Genomic DNA, 18,557 nt, shown 5'->3' with positions numbered 1-18,557 from the left:
CCTTCTAACCTCTCTTCCCCTCTCCAAACCACTCTTGCTCCCTCCTAAACTCTCTTCCCCTCCTCCTAACCTCTCCTCTATCCATTCCATCCCTCCAAACCTCACCACCCTCCCTCCTACACTCTTTTCCCTCCCTACTACCTCTCTCCCCTCCCTCCTAACCTCTCATTCCTCCCTCCTAACCTCTCTTCCCTCCCTCCAAACCTTGCTTACTTAACTCCAAACATATCTTCCATCCCTCCTAACATTTCTTCCATCTCTTCCCTCCCTCCAAACCTCTCTTGCCTCCCTCCTAACTTCTCTTTCCTTCTTCCTATCCTCTCTTCCCTCCCTTCTAACCTCACTTCCCTCTCTTCCCAACCTCCGAACCTCTCCTCCCCCCTCCTAACCTCTCTTCCCTCCCTCCTAACCTCTCTTCCCTCCCTTCCCTCTCTTCCCTCCCTCCTAACCTCTCTTCCCTCCCCCCTAATCTCTCTTCCCTCCCTCCTAACCTCTCTTCCCTCCCTCCTAATCTCTCTTCCCTCCCTTCCCTCTCTTCCCTCCTTCCTAACCGCTCTTCCCTCCCCCTAATCTCTCCTCCCTCCATTCTAACCTCACTTCCCTCCCTCCTAGCCTCTCTTCCTTTCCTCATAACCTCTCTTCCCTCCCTCCTGACCTCTCTTCCATCCCTTCTAACCTCACTTCCCTCTCTTCCCTTCCTCCTAATCTCTCTTCCCTCCCTTCCCTCTCGTCCCTTCCTCCTAACCCCTCTTCCCTCCCTCCTAATCTCTCTTTCCTCCCTCCAAACAACTATTTCCTCCCTTCTAACCTCTCTTCCCTCCCTCCTAACATCTCTTCCCCCCTACTAACCTCTCTTCCCCTCTCCGAACCACTCTTGCCTCCCTCCTACACTCTCTTCCCCCCTTCTAACCTCTCCTCTATCTCTTCCATCCCTCCAAACCTCACCACCCTCCCTCCTACACTCTCTTCCCTCCCTACTACCTCTCTTCCCTTCCCTCCTAACCTCTCATTCCTCACTCCTAACCTCTCTTCCCTCCCGCCAAACCTCGCTTACTTCCCTCCAAACATATCTTCCATCCCTCCTAACATTTCTTCCATCTCTGCCCTCCCCATATCCTCTCTTCCCTCCCTTCTAACCTCACTTCCCTCACTTCCCAACCTCCGAACGTCTCCTCCCTCCCTTCTAACCTCTCTTCCCTCCCTCCTGACCTCTCGTCCATCCCTTCTAACTCACTTACCTCTCTTCCTTCCCTCCCTCCTAACCTCTCTTCCCTCCCTCTCTTCCCTCCATCCTAACCTCTCTTCCCTCCCTCCTAACCTCTCTTCCCTCCCTCCTAACCCCTCTTCCCTCCCTCCAAACCTCTCTTCCCTCCCCCATTACCTCTCTTCCCTCCCCCTAACCTCTCTTACCTCCATCCTAACCTCTCTTACCTCCATCCTAATCTCTCTTCCCTCCCTTCCCTCTCGTCCCTTCCTCCTAACCCCTCTTCCCTCCCTCCAAACCTCTCTTGCCTCCCTCCTAACGTCACTTCCCTCTCTTCCCTCCCCCTAACCTCTCTTCCCTACCTCCTAACCTCTCTTTCCTCCCTCCTGACCTCTCTTCCTTACCTCCAAACCTCTCTTGACACCCTCCTAACTTCTCTTTCCTCCTTCCTAACCACTCCTCCCTCCCCCTAATCTCTCCTCCCTCCCTTCTAACCTCACTTCCCTCTCTTCCCTCCCTCCTAGCCTCTCTTCCTTCCCTCATAACCTCTCTTCCCTCACTCATGACCTCTCTTCCATCCCTTCTAACCTCACTTCCCTCTCTTCCCTCCCCCCTAACCTCTCTTCCTTCCCTCCCTCCTAATCTCTCTTCCCTCCCTTCCCTCTCATCCCTTCCTCCTAACCCATCTTCCCTCCCTCCAAACCTCTCTTGCCTCCCTCCTAACCTCTCTTCCCTGCCTCCTAACCTCACTTCGCTCTCTTCCCTCCCCCCTAATCTCTCTTCCCTACCTCCTAACCTCTCTTTCCTCCCTCCTGACCTCTCTTCCTTACCTCCAAACCTCTCTTGCCTCCCTCCTAACTTCTCTTTCCTTCTTCCTAACCTCTCTTCCCTCCCCCTATCCTCTCTTCCCTCCCTTCTAACCTCACTTCCCTCTCTTCCCAACCTCCGAACCTCTCCTCCCTCCCTTCTAACCTCTCTTCCCTCCCTCCTAACCTCTCTTTCTTCCCTCCTAACCTCTCTTCTCTCCTTCCTAACCTCTTTCCCCCCCTCCTAACCTCTCTTCCCTCTCTCCTAACCTCTCTTGCCTCCCTCCAAACCTTTCTTCCCGCCTAGCCTTTCTTCCCTCCCTCTTAACCTTGTCCCTCTCTCCTAACCTCTCTTTTCTCTCTCCTAACCTCTCTTCCCGCCCTCCTAACCTCTCTTCCCTCTCTCCTGACCTCCCTCCTAACCTCTCTTCCCTCCCTCCTAACCTTTCTTCTCTCCCTCCTAACCTCTTCCCTCTCTCCTTACCTCTCTTTTCTCTCTCCTAACCTCTTCCCTCCCTCCTAACCTCTCTTCCCTCTCTCCTAACCTCTCTTCCCTCCTGTCCCTCCCTCCTAACCCCTCTTCCCACCTTCCTAACATCTCTTCCCTCCCTCCTAACCTCTCTTTTCACTATCCTAACCTGTCTTCCCTCCCTCCTAACCTCTATTCCCTCCCTCCTAACCTCTCTTCCCTCTCTCCTAACCTCTCTTCCCTCCCTCCTAACTCTCTTCCCTCCCCCCTAACCTCTCGTTCATCCCTTCTAACTTAACTTACCTCTCTTCCCACCCTCCTAACCTCTCTTCCATCCTTTCTAACCTCACTTCCCCTCTTCCCTCCCTCCTAACCTCTCTTCCCTCCCTCCTAACCTCTCTTCCATCCCGTCCCTCTCTTCCCTCCCTCCTAACCCCACTTCCCTCTCTTCCCTCCCCCTAACCTCTCTTCCCTACCTACTAATCTCGCTTTCCTCCCTCCTGACCTCTCTTCCTCATCTCCAAAACTCTCTTGACTCCCTCCTAACTTCTCTTCCCTCCCTCCTAACCCCACTTCCCTCTCTTCCCTCCCCTAACCTCTCTTCCCTACCTACTAACCTCTCTTTCCTCCCTCCTGACCTCTCTTCATCTCCAAACCTCTCGACTCCCTCCTAACTTATTTTCCCTCCCAACTAACCTCTCCTCCCTCCCTTCTAACCTCACTTCCCTCTCTTCCCTTCCTCCTAGCCTTTCTTCCGTCCCTCCTAACCTCTCTTTGTTCCCTCCTAACCTCTCTTCCTTCCCTCCTAACCTCTCTTCCTTCCCTCCTGACCTCGCTTCCATCTCTTCTAACCTCACTTCCCTCCTTCCTAACCTCTCTTCCCTCCCTCCAAACCTATCTTGCCTCCCTCCTAACTTCTCTTTCCTCCCTCCTAACCTCTCTTCCCTCTCTTCCTCCCTCCTAACCTCTCTTCCCTCCCTCCTAACCTCTCTTACCTCCCTCCAAACCTCTCTTGCCTCCCTCCTAACCTGTCTTCCCTCCCTCTTAAGCTCTTTTCCTCTCTCCTTCCCTCTCTTTCCTCCCTCCTAACCTCTCTTTCTTCCCTCTTAACCTCTCCTCCCTCTCTTCCTAATAAACAGTGGGTGATTGAGTGCTGGAAAGGCTCAATCCTAAAAGTAACAGCTCTGGTGATCAGTATGTGTTGAAAGGCCCACCTAGGCCTTATGGTGTCATAACTGGGTGATTCCTGTCTCATTTCCACCGAAGACACCATCCAACAGGCTCTAATTGAGCTCATTATGAGTGTCGACAGAGAGTAGGAGAGGTGTAGGGAGGATCAACTTCTAATGGATACTTCTGAGGCTCTGAGAGTGAGTTCTTGCCTAACACAACCACATAACCTGCCCCTTTAATCAGCTAGGCTCAGGAAATGACAGAGACACGACACATCAAATCCTCCATTCACAGTCAAGAGGGGTGTCCTCCATATATCTCTGCTGGTCTCTCTCTAGTCTGTACATTCACTCACTAATGACAGTAAATGGGTCAAGGCTTAGGGCTCCTTTATTCTCCATATCGCCACGAAAGAATACAGAACACATCAGTCCATATTAGGCCATCCTGAGGGTGATGAAAGGATCTGGCTGGCCTTGGTTCCTAACCAATATGAATAATTAGTCATATATACTGTAATTACTGAATGCAAGGTAGATGAATGGGAATACATGTATTAACACAAATATATGATACGATAACAAAAGAATAATGGACGTTGTATGTAGCTATTACTGCTACATCAGCTGCAGTTACCACCCTACCTGGTATCTACAGCACAATTTATTCTACTAATGTACAAAATCTGCCATTTCTGCCATCTCCTATACAAACATCCTGTTGTAAAACAGAGAGACTGTGTCCAGTCTCCAGTCTCCAGTACCTTGGCTCTCTGTGGCCAACTTTTCTGCTGTGTCCCAGTGCTCGTAGCTCCGGAGAATGTTGTTGGTAATGTTGACGTGGCTGGCGGCCATCTGGTGAATGCGCTGGGGGATGGCCACGTTGCCGGAGGCCCCGGAGCCCGCAGTGCCCATACTGCTGCTGCCCCAACTGACTGGGGAGAGACTCAGAGACAGGGGCGATGGGGTGCCTGTGTTCCTGGGAAGACAGAGACACAATACAGGGGTCAGGGGTTAGAGGTTGGAAGTGAAAAGGTCAGGGCACCACCACAGAGATGATAGTGTACTGTATAACCACTGGACACCATGGATTTTGGTATCCTGGGCAAAACATACAGGGAGTAAAGTGAATTATATATACCGGGAGTAAAGTGAATTATATATACAGGGAGTAAAGTGAATTATATATACAGGGAGTAAAGTGAATTATATATACAGGGAGTAAAGTGAATTATATATACAGATACAGAGAGTAAAGTGAATTATATATACAGATACAGGGAGTAAAGTGAATTATATATACAGATACAGAGAGTAAAGTGAATTATATATACAGACACAGAGAGTAAAGTGAATTATATATACAGGGAATGAAGTGAATTATATATACAGGGAGTAAAGGTAATTATATATACAGATACAGAGAGTAAAGTGAATTATATATACAGGGAGTAAAGTGAATTATATATACAGGGAATAAAGTGAATTATATATACAGGGAATAAAGTGAATTATATATACAGGGAGTAAAGTGAATTATATATACAGATACAGAGAGTAAAGTGAATTATATATACAGATACAGAGAGTAAAGTGAATTATATATACAGATACAGGGAGTAAAGTGAATTATATATACAGATACAGAGAGTAAAGTGAATTATATATACAGATACAGGGAGTAAAGTGAATTATATATACAGGGAATAAAGTGAATTATATATACAGGGAGTAAAGTGAATTATATATACAGATACAGAGAGTAAAGTGAATTATATATACAGATACAGGGAGTAAAGTGAATTATATATACAGGGAGTAAAGTGAATTATATATACAGATACAGGGAGTAAAGTGAATTATATATACAGATACAGGGAGTAAAGTGAATTATATATACAGGGAATGAAGTGAATTATATATACAGAGAGTAAAGTGAATTATATATACAGATACAGAGAGTAAAGTGAATTATATATACAGGGAGTAAAGTGAATTATATATACAGGGAGTAAAGTGAATTATATATACAGGGAGTAAAGTGAATTATATATACAGGGAATAAAGTGAATTATATATACAGATACAGGGAGTAAAGTGAATTATATATACAGATACAGAGAGTAAAGTGAATTATATATACAGATACAGAGAGTAAAGTGAATTATATATACAGGGAATAAAGTGAATTATATATACAGGGAGTAAAGTGAATTATATATACAGATACAGAGAGTAAAGTGAATAATATATACAGGGAGTAAAGTGAATTATATATACAGGGAATAAAGTGAATTATATATACAGGGAATAAAGTGAATTATATATACAGGGAGTAAAGTTAATTATATATACAGATACAGAGAGTAAAGTGAATTATATATACAGATACAGAGAGTAAAGTTAATTATATATACAGATACAGAGAGTAAAGTGAATTATATATACAGATACAGAGAGTAAAGTTAATTATATATACAGATACAGGGAGTAAAGTGAATTATATATACAGATACAGAGAGTAAAGTGAATTATATATACAGATAGAGAGAGTAAAGTGAATTATATATACAGATACAGGGAGTAAAGTGAATTATATATACAGATACAGAGAGTAAAGTGAATTATATATACAGGGAGTAAAGTGAATTATATATACAGGGAATAAAGTGAATTTTATATACAGGGAGTAAAGTGAATTATATATACAGATACAGAGAGTAAAGTGAATTATATATACAGATACAGAGAGTAAAGTGAATTATATATACAGATACAGAGAGTAAAGTGAACTATATATACAGATACAGAGAGTAAAGTGAATTATATATACAGGGAGTAAAGTGAATTATATATACAGGGAATAAAGTGAATTATATATACAGGGAGTAAAGTGAATTATATATACAGATACAGAGAGTAAAGTGAATTATATATACAGATACAGAGAGTAAAGTGAATTATATATACAGATACAGAGAGTAAAGTGAATTATATATACAGATACAGAGAGTAAATTGAATTATATATACAGGGAGTAAAGTGAATTATATATACAGATACAGAGAGTGAAGTGAATTATATATACAGGGAGTAAAGTGAATTATATATACAGGGAATAAAGTGAATTATATATACAGGGAGTAAAGTGAATTATATATACAGATACAGAGAGTAAAGTGAATTATATATACAGATACAGGGAGTAAAGTGAATTATATATACAGGGAGTAAAGTGAATTATATATACAGGGAATAAAGTGAATTATATATACAGGGAGTAAAGTGAATTATATATACAGATACAGAGAGTAAAATGAATTATATATACAGGGAGTAAAGTTAATTATATATACAGATACAGGGAGTAAAGTGAATTATATATACAGATACAGAGAGTAAAGTGAATTATATATACAGATACAGAGAGTAAAGTGAATGATAGATACAGAGAGTAAAGTGAATTATATATACAGGGAGTAAAGTGAATTATATATACAGAGAGTAAAGTGAATTATATATACAGGGAATAAAGTGAATTATATATACAGGGAGTAAAATGAATTATATATACAGATACAGAGAGTAAAGTGAATTATATATACAGATACAGGGAGTAAAGTGAATTATATATACAGGGAGTAAAGTGAATTATATATACAGGGAATAAAGTGAATTATATATACAGGGAGTAAAGTGAATTATATATACAGATACAGAGAGTAAAGTGAATTATATATACAGATACAGGGAGTAAAGTGAATTATATATACAGGGAGTAAAGTGAATTATATATACAGGGAATAAAGTGAATTATATATACAGAGAGTAAAGTGAATTATATATACAGGGAGTAAAGTGAATTATATATACAGGGAGTAAAGTGAATTATATATACAGGGAGTAAAGTGAATTATATATACAGGGAGTAAAGTGAATTATATATACAGGGAATAAAGTGAATTATATATACAGGGAGTAAAGTGAATTATATATACAGATACAGAGAGTAAAGTGAATTATATATACAGATACAGGGAGTAAAGTGAATTATATATACAGGGAGTAAAGTGAATTATATATACAGATACAGGGAGTAAAGTGAATTATATATACATGGAGTAAAGTGAATTATATATACAGGGAGTAAAGTGAATTATATATACAGGGAATAAAGTGAATTATATATACAGAGAGTAAAGTGAATTATATATACAGATACAGGGAGTAAAGTGAATTATATATACAGGGAGTAAAGTGAATTATATATACATGGAGTAAAGTGAATTATATATACAGGGAATAAAGTGAATTATATATACAGAGAGTAAAGTGAATTATATATACAGATACAGGGAGTAAAGTGAATTATATATACAGGGAGTAAAGTAAATTATATATACAGATACAGAGAGTAAAGTGAATTATATATACAGGGAATAAAGTGAATTATATATACAGAGAGTAAAGTGAATTATATATACAGATACAGGGAGTAAAGTGAATTATATATACAGGGAGTAAAGTGAATTATATATACATGGAGTAAAGTGAATTATATATACAGGGAATAAAGTGAATTATATATACAGAGAGTAAAGTGAATTATATATACAGAGAGTTAAGTGAATTATATATACAGATACAGGGAGTAAAGTGAATTATATATACAGATACAGAGAGTAAAGTGAATTATATATACAGATACAGAGAGTAAAGTGAATTATATATACAGGGAGTAAAGTGAATTATATATACATGGAGTAAAGTGAATTATATATACATGGAGTAAAGTGAATTATATATACATGGAGTAAAGTGAATTATATATACATGGAGTAAAGTGAATTATATATACATGGAGTAAAGTGAATTATATATACAGAGAGTAAAGTGAATTATATATACAGGTAGTAAAGTGAATTATATATACAGGGAATAAAGTGAATGATATATACAGATACAGAGAGTAAAGTAAATTATATATACAGGGAGTAAAGTGAATTATATATACAGGGAATAAAGTGAATTATATATACAGGGAATAAAGTGAATTATATATACAGGGAGTAAAGTGAATTATATATACAGATACAGAGAGTAAAGTAAATTATATATACAGGGAGTAAAGTGAATTATATATACAGATACAGAGAGTAAAGTGAATTATATATACAGAGAGTAAAGTGAATTATATATACAGGGAGTAAAGTGAATTATATATACAGGGAATAAAGTGAATTATATATACAGGGAGTAAAGTGAATTATATATACAGATACAGAGAGTAAAGTGAATTATATATACAGGGAGTAAAGTGAATTATATATACAGATACAGAGAGTAAAGTGAATTATATATACAGAGAGTAAAGTGAATTATATATACAGAGAGTAAAGTGAATTATATATACAGGGAGTAAAGTGAATGATATATACAGGGAATAAAGTGAATTATATATACAGGGAGTAAAGTGAATTATATATACAGATACAGGGAGTAAAGTGAATTATATATACATGGAGTAAAGTGAATTATATATACAGATACAGGGAGTAAAGTGAATTATATATACAGGGAGTAAAGTGAATTATATATACAGATACAGGGAGTAAAGTGAATTATATATACATGGAGTAAAGTTAATTATATATACAGAGAGTAAAGTGAATTATATATACAGGTAGTAAAGTGAATTATATATACAGGGAGTAAAGTGAATTATATATACAGATACAGGGAGTAAAGTGAATTATATATACATGGAGTAAAGTTAATTATATATACAGTTGAAGTCGGAAGTTTACATACACTTAGGTTGGAGTCATTAAAACTGGTTTTTCAATCACTCTACAAATTTCTTGTTCACAAACTATAGTTTTGGTAAGTCGGTTAGGACATAGACTTTGCGCATGAAACAAGTAATTTTTCCTACAATTGTTTACAGACGGAATATTACACTTATAATTCACTGTATCACAATTCCATTGGGTCAGAAGTCTACATACACTAAGGTGACTGTTCCTTAAAACAGCTAGGAAAATTACAGAATATTATGTCATGGCTTTAGAAGCATCTGATAGGCTAATTGACAAGATTTGAGTCAATTGGAAGGGTACCTGTGGATGTATTTCAAGGCCTACCTTCAAACCCAGTGCCTCTTTGCTTGACATCATGGGAAAATCAAAAGAAATCAGCCAAGACCTCAGAAAAAAATTGTAGACCTCCAGAAGTCTGGTTCATCCTTGGGAGCAATTTCCAAACGCCTGAAGGTACCACGTTCATCTGTACAAACAATAGTACGCAAGTATAAACACCATGGGACCACACAGCCGTCCAACCGCTCAGGAAGGAGATGCGTTCTGTCTCCTAGAGATGAACGTACTTTGGTGCGAAAAGTGCAAATCAATCCCAGAACAACAGCAAAGAACATTATGAAGATGCTGGAGGAAACAAGTACAAAAGTGACTATATCCACAGTAAAACGAGTCCTATATCGACAGAACCTGAAAGCCCGCTCGGCAAGGAAGAAGCCACTGCTCCAAAACCGGCATAAAAAAAGCCAGACTACGGTTTGCAACTGCACATGGGGACAAGACTGTACTTTTTGGAGAAATGTCCTCTGGTCTGATGAAACAAAAATAGAACTGTTTGGCCATAATGACCATTGTTATGTTTGGAGGAAAAAGGGGGAGGCTTGCAAGCCGAAGAACACCATCCCAACCGTGAAGCACGGCGGTGGCAGCATCGTGTTGTGGGGCTGCTTTGCTGCAGGAGGGACTGGTGCACTTCACAAAATAGACGGCATGAGGAGGAGGAAAATGACGTGGAAATATTGAAGCCACATCTCAAGACATCAGTCAGGAAGTTAAAGCTTGGTCGCAAATGGGTCTTCCAAATGGACAATGACCCCAAGCATGCTTCCAATGTTGTGTCAAAATGGCTTAAGGACAACAAAGTCAAGCTATTGGAGTGGCCATCACAAAGCCCTGACCTCAATCCTATAGAAAATTTGTGGGCAGAACTGAAAAAGCGTGTGCGAGCAAGGAGGCCTACAAACTTGACTCAGTTACACCAGCTCTGTCAGGAGGAATGGGCCAAAATTCACACAACTTATTGTGGAAAGCTTGTGGAAGGCTACTCGAATCGTTTGACCCAAGTTAAACAATTTAAAGGCAATGCTACCAAATACTAATTGAGTGTATGTAAACTTCTGACCCACTAGTAATGTGATGAAAGAAATAAAAACTGAAATAAATAATTCACTCTACTGTTATTCTGACATTTCACATTCTTAAAATAAAGTGATGATCCTAACTGGCCTAAGACAGGAAATTTTTACTTGGATTAAATGTCAGGAATAGTGAAAAAACTGAGTTTAAATGTATTTGGCTAAGGTGTATGTAAACTTCCGACTTCAACTGTATAGGGAGTTAAGTGAATTATATATACAGGGAGTAAAGAGAAGCATGGAGGAGGAGGTGTGATGATGAGAGGGTGCTTTTTCAAACAGTCATGAAGGAGTTCCCACATATTTTGAGCACTTGTTGGCTGCATTTCCTTCACTCTGCAGTCCAACTCATCCCAAATCATCTCAATTCGGTTGAGGTCGGGTGATTGTGGAGACCAGGTCATCTGATGCAGCACTCCATCACTCTCCTTCTTGGTCAAATTGCCCTCACACAGCATGGAGGTGTGTTTTTTGGGTCATTGACCTTTTGAAAAACAAAGTTCCACTAAGTGCAAACCAGATGGGATGATGTATCGCTGCAGAATGCTGTGGTAGCCATGCTGGTTAAGTGTACCTTGAATTCTAAATACAGTGCCTTGCGAAAGTATTCGGCCCCCTTGAACTTTGCGTCCTTTTGCCACATTTCAGGCTTCAAACATAAAGATATAAAACTGTATTTTTTTGTGAAGAATCAACAACAAGTGGGACACAATCATGAAGTGGAACGACATTTATTGGATATTTCTAACTTTTTTAACAAATCAAAAACTGAAAAATTGGGCGTGCAAAATTATTCAGCCCCTTAAGTTAATACTTTGTAGCGCCACCTTTTGCTGCGATTACAGCTGTAAGTCGCTTGGGGTATGTCTCTATCAGTTTTGCACATCGAGAGACTGACATTTTTTCCCATTCCTCCTTGCAAAACAGCTCGAGCTCAGTGAGGTTGGATGGAGAGCATTTGTGAACAGCAGTTTTCAGTTCTTTCCACAGATTCTCGATTGGATTCAGGTCTGGACTTTGACTTGGCCATTCTAACACCTGGATATGTTTCTTTTTGAACCATTCCATTGTAGATTTTGCTTTATGTTTTGGATCATTGTCTTGTTGGAAGACAAATCTCCGTCCCAGTCTCAGGTCTTTTGCAGACTCCATCAGGTGTTCTTCCAGAATGGTCCTGTATTTGGCTCCATCCATCTTCCCATCAATTTTAACCATCTTCCCTGTCCCTGTTGAAGAAAAGCAGGCCCAAACCATGATGCTGCCACCACCATGTTTGACAGTGGAGATGGTGTGTTCAGCTGTGTTGCTTTTACGCCAAACATAACGTTTTGCATTGTTGCCAAAAAGTTCAATTTTGGTTTCATCTGACCAGAGCACCTTCTTCCACATGTTTGGTGTGTCTCCCAGGTGGCTTGTGGCAAACTTTAAACAACACTTTTTATGGATCTCTTTAAGAAATGGCTTTCTTCTTGCCACTCTTCCATAAAGGCCAGATTTGTGCAATATACAACTGATTATTGTCCTATGGACAGAGTCTCCCACCTCAGCTGTAGATCTCTGCAGTTCATCCAGAGTGATCATGGGCCTCTTGGCTGCATCTCTGATCAGTCTTCTCCTTGTATGAGCTGAAAGTTTAGAGGGACGGCCAGGTCTTGGTAGATTTGCAGTGGTCTGATACTCCTTCCATTTCAATATTATCGCTTGCACAGTGCTCCTTGGGATGTTTAAAGCTTGGGAAATCTTTTTGTATCCAAATCCGGCTTTAAACTTCTTCACAACAGTATCTCGGACCTGCCTGGTGTGTTCCTTGTTCTTCATGATGCTCTCTGCGCTTTTAACGGACCTCTGAGACTATCACAGTGCAGGTGCATTTATACGGAGACTTGATTACACACAGGTGGATTGTATTTATCATCATTAGTCATTTAGGTCAACATTGGATCATTCAGAGATCCTCACTGAACTTCTGGAGAGAGTTTGCTGCACTGAAAGTAAAGGGGCTGAATAATTTTGCACGCCCAATTTTTAAGTTTTTAATTTGTTAAAAAAGTTTGAAATATCCAATAAATGTCGTTCCACTTCATGATTGTGTCCCACTTGTTGTTGATTCTTCACAAAAAAATACAGTTTTATATCTTTATGTTTGAAGCCTGAAATGTGGCAAAAGGTCTCAAAGTTCAAGGGGGCCGAATACTTTCTCAAGGCACTGTAAATCACAGACTGTCACCAGCAAAGCACCCCCACAACATCACACCTCCTCCTCCATGCTTTTCAGTGGGAAATACACATGCAGAGATCATCCGTTCACCCACACCGCATCTCACAAAGACATGGCGGTTAGGACCAAAAATCTCAAATTTGGACTCCAGACCAAAGGACAGATTTCCTACGGTCTAATGTCCATTACTCATGTTTCTCTGCCCAAGCAGAACTGTTCTTTGGTGTCCTTTAGTATTGGTGTCCTTTACCACTCTCCGTTAGGCTTAACCACTGTCCGTCAGGCTTAACCACTGTCCGTCAGGCTTAACCACTATCCTTCAGGCTTAACAACTGTTATTCAGGCTTTGCCACTGTCCGTCAAGCTTAACCACAATCCGTCAGGCTTAACAACTGTCATTCAGGCTTTGCCACTGTCCGTCAAGCTTAACCACAATCCGTCAGGCTTTGCAACTGTCCGTCAAGCTTAACCACAGTCCGTCAGGCTTAACCATTGTCCGTCAAGCTTAACCACAGTCCGTCAGGCTTAAGCACTGTCATTCAGGCTTTGCCACTGTCCGTCAAGCTTAACCACAATCCGTCAGGCTTTGCAACTGTCCGTCAAGCTTAACCAATGTCCGTCAGGCTTAACCACTGTCTGTCAGGCTTAACCACTGTCCGTCAAGCTTAACCACTGTCTGTCAGGCTTAACCACTATCCTTCAGGCTTAACCACTGCCATTCAGACTTAACCACTATCCTTCAGGCTTAACCACTATCATTCAGGCTTTACCACTCTCCGTCAGGCTTAACCACTCTCCTTCAGGCTTAACCACTATCCACTATCCAGGCTTAACCACTGTCCGTCAGGCTTAACCACTATCCGTCAGGCTTAACCACTCTCCGTCAGGCTTAACCACTGTCCCCCAGGCTTAGCCAATGTCATTCAGACTTTGCCACTGTCCGTCAGGCTGAACCACTGTCCGTCAGGCTTAACCACTGCCCGTCAGGCTTAACCACTGTTCGTCAGGCTTAACCACTGTCCGTCAAGCTTAACCAATCTCCATCAGGTTTAATCACTGTCCCTCAGGCTTAACTACTGTCCGTCAGGCTTAACTACTGTCCGTCAGGCTTAACTACTCTCCGTCAGGCTTAACCACTGTCCGTCAGGCTTAACCACTGTCCCCCAGGCTTAGCCACTGTCATTCAGACTTTGCCAATGTCCGTCAGGCTTAACCACTATCCTTCAGGCTTAACCACTCTCCGTCAGGCTTAACCACTATCCGTCAGGCTTAACCACTGTCCGTCAGGCTTAACCACTCTCCGTCAGGCTTAACCACTGTCATTCAGGCGTTGCCACTGTCCGTCAAGCTTAACCACAATCCGTCAGGCTTTGCCACTGTCCGTCAAGCTTAACCACAGTCCGTCAGGCTTTGCCACTGTCCGTCAAGCTTAACCACAGTCCGTCAGGCTTAACCATTGTCCGCCAAGCTTAACCACAGTCCGTCAGGCTTAAGCACTGTCATTCAGGCTTTGCCACTGTCCCTCAAGCTTAACCACAGTCCGTCAGGCTTAACCACAGTCCGTCAGGCTTAACCACTGTCATTCAGGCTTTGCCACTGTCCGTCAAGCTTAACCACAATCCGTCAGGCTTTGCCACTGCCCGTCAAGCTTAACCACAGTCCGTCAGGCTTTGCCACTGTCCGTCAAGCTTAACCACAGTCCGTCAGGCTTAACCATTGTCCGCCAAGCTTAACCACAGTCCGTCAGGCTTAAGCACTGTCATTCAGGCTTTGCCACTGTCCGTCAAGCTTAACCACTGTCCGTCAGGCTTAACCACAGTCCGTCAGGCTTAACCACTGTCTGTCAGGCTTAACCACTGTCCGTCAAGCTTAACCACTGTCTGTCAGACTTAACCACTATCCTTCAGGCTTAACCACTGCCATTCAGACTTAACCACTATCCTTCAGGCTTAACCACTATCATTCAGGCTTTACCACTCTCCGTCAGGCTTAACCACTCTCCTTCAGGCTTAACCACTATCCACTATCCAGGCTTAACCACTGTCCGTCAGGCTTAACCAGTATCCGTCAGGCTTAACCACTCTCCGTCAGGCTTAACCACAGTCCGTCAGGCTTAAGCACTGTCATTCAGGCTTTGCCACTGTCCGTCAAGCTTAACCACAATCCGTCAGGCTTTGCAACTGTCCGTCAAGCTTAACCAATGTCCGTCAGGCTTAACCACTGTCTGTCAGGCTTAACCACTGTCCGTCAAGCTTAACCACTGTCTGTCAGGCTTAACCACTATCCTTCAGGCTTAACCACTGCCATTCAGACTTAACCACTATCCTTCAGGCTTAACCACTATCATTCAGGCTTTACCACTCTCCGTCAGGCTTAACCACTCTCCTTCAGGCTTAACCACTATCCACTATCCAGGCTTAACCACTGTCCGTCAGGCTTAACCACTATCCGTCAGGCTTAACCACTCTCCGTCAGGCTTAACCACTGTCCCCCAGGCTTAGCCAATGTCATTCAGACTTTGCCACTGTCCGTCAGGCTGAACCACTGTCCGTCAGGCTTAACCACTGCCCGTCAGGCTTAACCACTGTTCGTCAGGCTTAACCACTGTCCGTCAAGCTTAACCAATCTCCATCAGGTTTAATCACTGTCCCTCAGGCTTAACTACTGTCCGTCAGGCTTAACTACTGTCCGTCAGGCTTAACTACTCTCCGTCAGGCTTAACCACTGTCCGTCAGGCTTAACCACTGTCCCCCAGGCTTAGCCACTGTCATTCAGACTTTGCCACTGTCCGTCAGGCTTAACCACTATCCTTCAGGCTTGACCACTCTCCGTCAGGCTTAACCACTGTCCCCCAGTCTTAGCCACTGTCATTCAGACTTTGCCACTGTCCGTCAGGCTTAACCACTATCCTTCAGGCTTAACCACTCTCCGTCAGGCTTAACCACTATCCGTCAGGCTTAACCACTGTCCGTCAGGCTTAACCACTCTCCGTCAGGCTTAACCACTGTCATTCAGGCGTTGCCACTGTCCGTCAAGCTTAACCACAATCCGTCAGGCTTTGCCACTGTCCCTCAAGCTTAACCACAGTCCGTCAGGCTTAACCACAGTCCGTCAGGCTTAACCACTGTCATTCAGGCTTTGCCACTGTCCGTCAAGCTTAACCACAATCCGTCAGGCTTTGCCACTGTCCGTCAAGCTTAACCACAGTCCGTCAGGCTTTGCCACTGTCCGTCAAGCTTAACCACAGTCCGTCAGGCTTAACCATTGTCCGCCAAGCTTAACCACAGTCCGTCAGGCTTAAGCACTGTCATTCAGGCTTTGCCACTGTCCCTCAAGCTTAACCACAGTCCGTCAGGCTTAACCACAGTCCGTCAGGCTTAACCACTGTCATTCAGGCTTTGCCACTGTCCGTCAAGCTTAACCACAATCCGTCAGGCTTTGCCACTGCCCGTCAAGCTTAACCACAGTCCGTCAGGCTTTGCCACTGTCCGTCAAGCTTAACCACAGTCCGTCAGGCTTAACCATTGTCCGCCAAGCTTAACCACAGTCCGTCAGGCTTAAGCACTGTCATTCAGGCTTTGCCACTGTCCGTCAAGCTTAACCACTGTCCGTCAGGCTTAACCACAGTCCGTCAGGCTTAACCACTGTCTGTCAGGCTTAACCACTGTCCGTCAAGCTTAACCACTGTCTGTCAGACTTAACCACTATCCTTCAGGCTTAACCACTGCCATTCAGACTTAACCACTGCCATTCAGGCTTATACACTATCCACTATCCAGGCTTAACCACTGTCCGTCAGGCTTAACCAGTATCCGTCAGGCTTAACCACTCTCCGTCAGGCTTAACCACTGTCCCCCAGGCTTAGCCAATGTCATTCAGACTTTGCCACTGTCCGTCAGGCTGAACCACTGTCCGTCAGGCTTAACCACTGTCCGTCAGGCTTAACCACTGTTCGTCAGGCTTAACCACTGTCCGTCAAGCTTAACCAATCTCCATCAGGTTTAACCACTGTCCCTCAGGCTTAACTACTGTCCGTCAGGCTTAACTACTGTCCGTCAGGCTTAACTACTCTCCGTCAGGCTTAACCACTGTCCGTCAGGCTTAACCACAGTCCCCCAGGCTTAGCCACTGTCATTCAGACTTTGCCACTCTCCGTCAGGCTTAACCACTATCCTTCAGGCTTAACCACTGTCCGTCAGGCTTAACCACTGTCCCCCAGTCTTAGCCACTGTCATTCAGACTTTGCCACTGTCCGTCAGGCTTAACCACTGTCCGTCAGGCTTAACCACTCTCCGTCAGGCTTAACCACAGTCCGTCAGGCTTAACCACTGTCCCCCAGGCTTAGCCACTGTCATTCAGACTTTGCCACTGTCCGTCCGGCTTAACCACTCTCCGTCAGGCTTAACCATTCTCCGCCAGGCGTAACCACTGTCCGTCAGGCTTAACCACTGTCCGTCAGGCTTAACCACTGTCCGCCAAGCTTAACCACAGTCCGTCAGGCTTAAGCACTGTCATTCAGGCTTTGCCACTGTCCGTCAAGCTTAACCACTGTCCGTCAGGCTTAACCACAGTCCGTCAGGCTTAACCACTGTCTGTCAGGCTTAACCACTGTCCGTCAAGCTTAACCACTGTCTGTCAGACTTAACCACTATCCTTCAGGCTTAACCACTGCCATTCAGACTTAACCACTGCCATTCAGGCTTAACCACTATCCACTATCCAGGCTTAACCACTGTCCGTCAGGCTTAACCAGTATCCGTCAGGCTTAACCACTCTCCGTCAGGCTTAACCACTGTCCCCCAGGCTTAGCCAATGTCATTCAGACTTTGCCACTGTCCGTCAGGCTGAACCACTGTCCGTCAGGCTTAACCACTGTCCGTCAGGCTTAACCACTGTTCGTCAGGCTTAACCACTGTCCGTCAAGCTTAACCAATCTCCATCAGGTTTAACCACTGTCCCTCAGGCTTAACTACTGTCCGTCAGGCTTAACTACTGTCCGTCAGGCTTAACTACTCTCCGTCAGGCTTAACCACTGTCCGTCAGGCTTAACCACAGTCCCCCAGGCTTAGCCACTGTCATTCAGACTTTGCCACTCTCCGTCAGGCTTAACCACTATCCTTCAGGCTTAACCACTGTCCGTCAGGCTTAACCACTGTCCCCCAGTCTTAGCCACTGTCATTCAGACTTTGCCACTGTCCGTCAGGCTTAACCACTGTCCGTCAGGCTTAACCACTCTCCGTCAGGCTTAACCACAGTCCGTCAGGCTTAACCACTGTCCCCCAGGCTTAGCCACTGTCATTCAGACTTTGCCACTGTCCGTCCGGCTTAACCACTCTCCGTCAGGCTTAACCATTCTCCGCCAGGCGTAACCACTGTCCGTCAGGCTTAACCACTGTCCGTCAGGCTTAACCACTGTCCGTCAGGCTTAACCACTATCTTTCAGGCTTAACCACTCTC

At 43.3% G+C, this 18,557-nt stretch overlaps 2 protein-coding genes across 2 annotated transcripts in view; one reads left to right on the top strand and one right to left on the bottom strand.

Annotated features, from left to right (window-relative positions):
- Window positions 1–1,552, top strand: part of LOC149971562 (uncharacterized) — a gene marked incomplete at its 5' end in the record, with an annotated part of 1,699 nt that extends 147 nt beyond the window's left edge. The window contains 2 exons of the mRNA XM_090221508.1: window positions 1–36; window positions 1,028–1,552. The exon at window positions 1–36 is cut by the window's left edge and continues 147 nt beyond it. Of these exons, the coding sequence (XP_090077634.1) occupies window positions 1–36; window positions 1,028–1,552 (561 nt within the window). The remainder of the gene's footprint in view (window positions 37–1,027) is intronic.
- The window catches only part of LOC110504399 (AF4/FMR2 family member 2), a 296,104-nt gene that overhangs the window by 1,976 nt on the left and 275,571 nt on the right, over window positions 1–18,557 (bottom strand). Inside the window, exon 21 of the mRNA XM_036970067.2 lies at window positions 4,416–4,630. Within this exon, the coding sequence (XP_036825962.1) occupies window positions 4,416–4,630 (215 nt within the window). The remainder of the gene's footprint in view (window positions 1–4,415; window positions 4,631–18,557) is intronic.

Source organism: Oncorhynchus mykiss, chromosome 25 (assembly GCF_057628025.1).
Source record: "Oncorhynchus mykiss isolate SJ-2025 chromosome 25, ASM5762802v1, whole genome shotgun sequence".
NCBI classification, from domain to species: Eukaryota; Metazoa; Chordata; class Actinopteri; order Salmoniformes; family Salmonidae; genus Oncorhynchus; species Oncorhynchus mykiss.
This window is presented reverse-complemented; position numbering and strand designations above follow the sequence as displayed.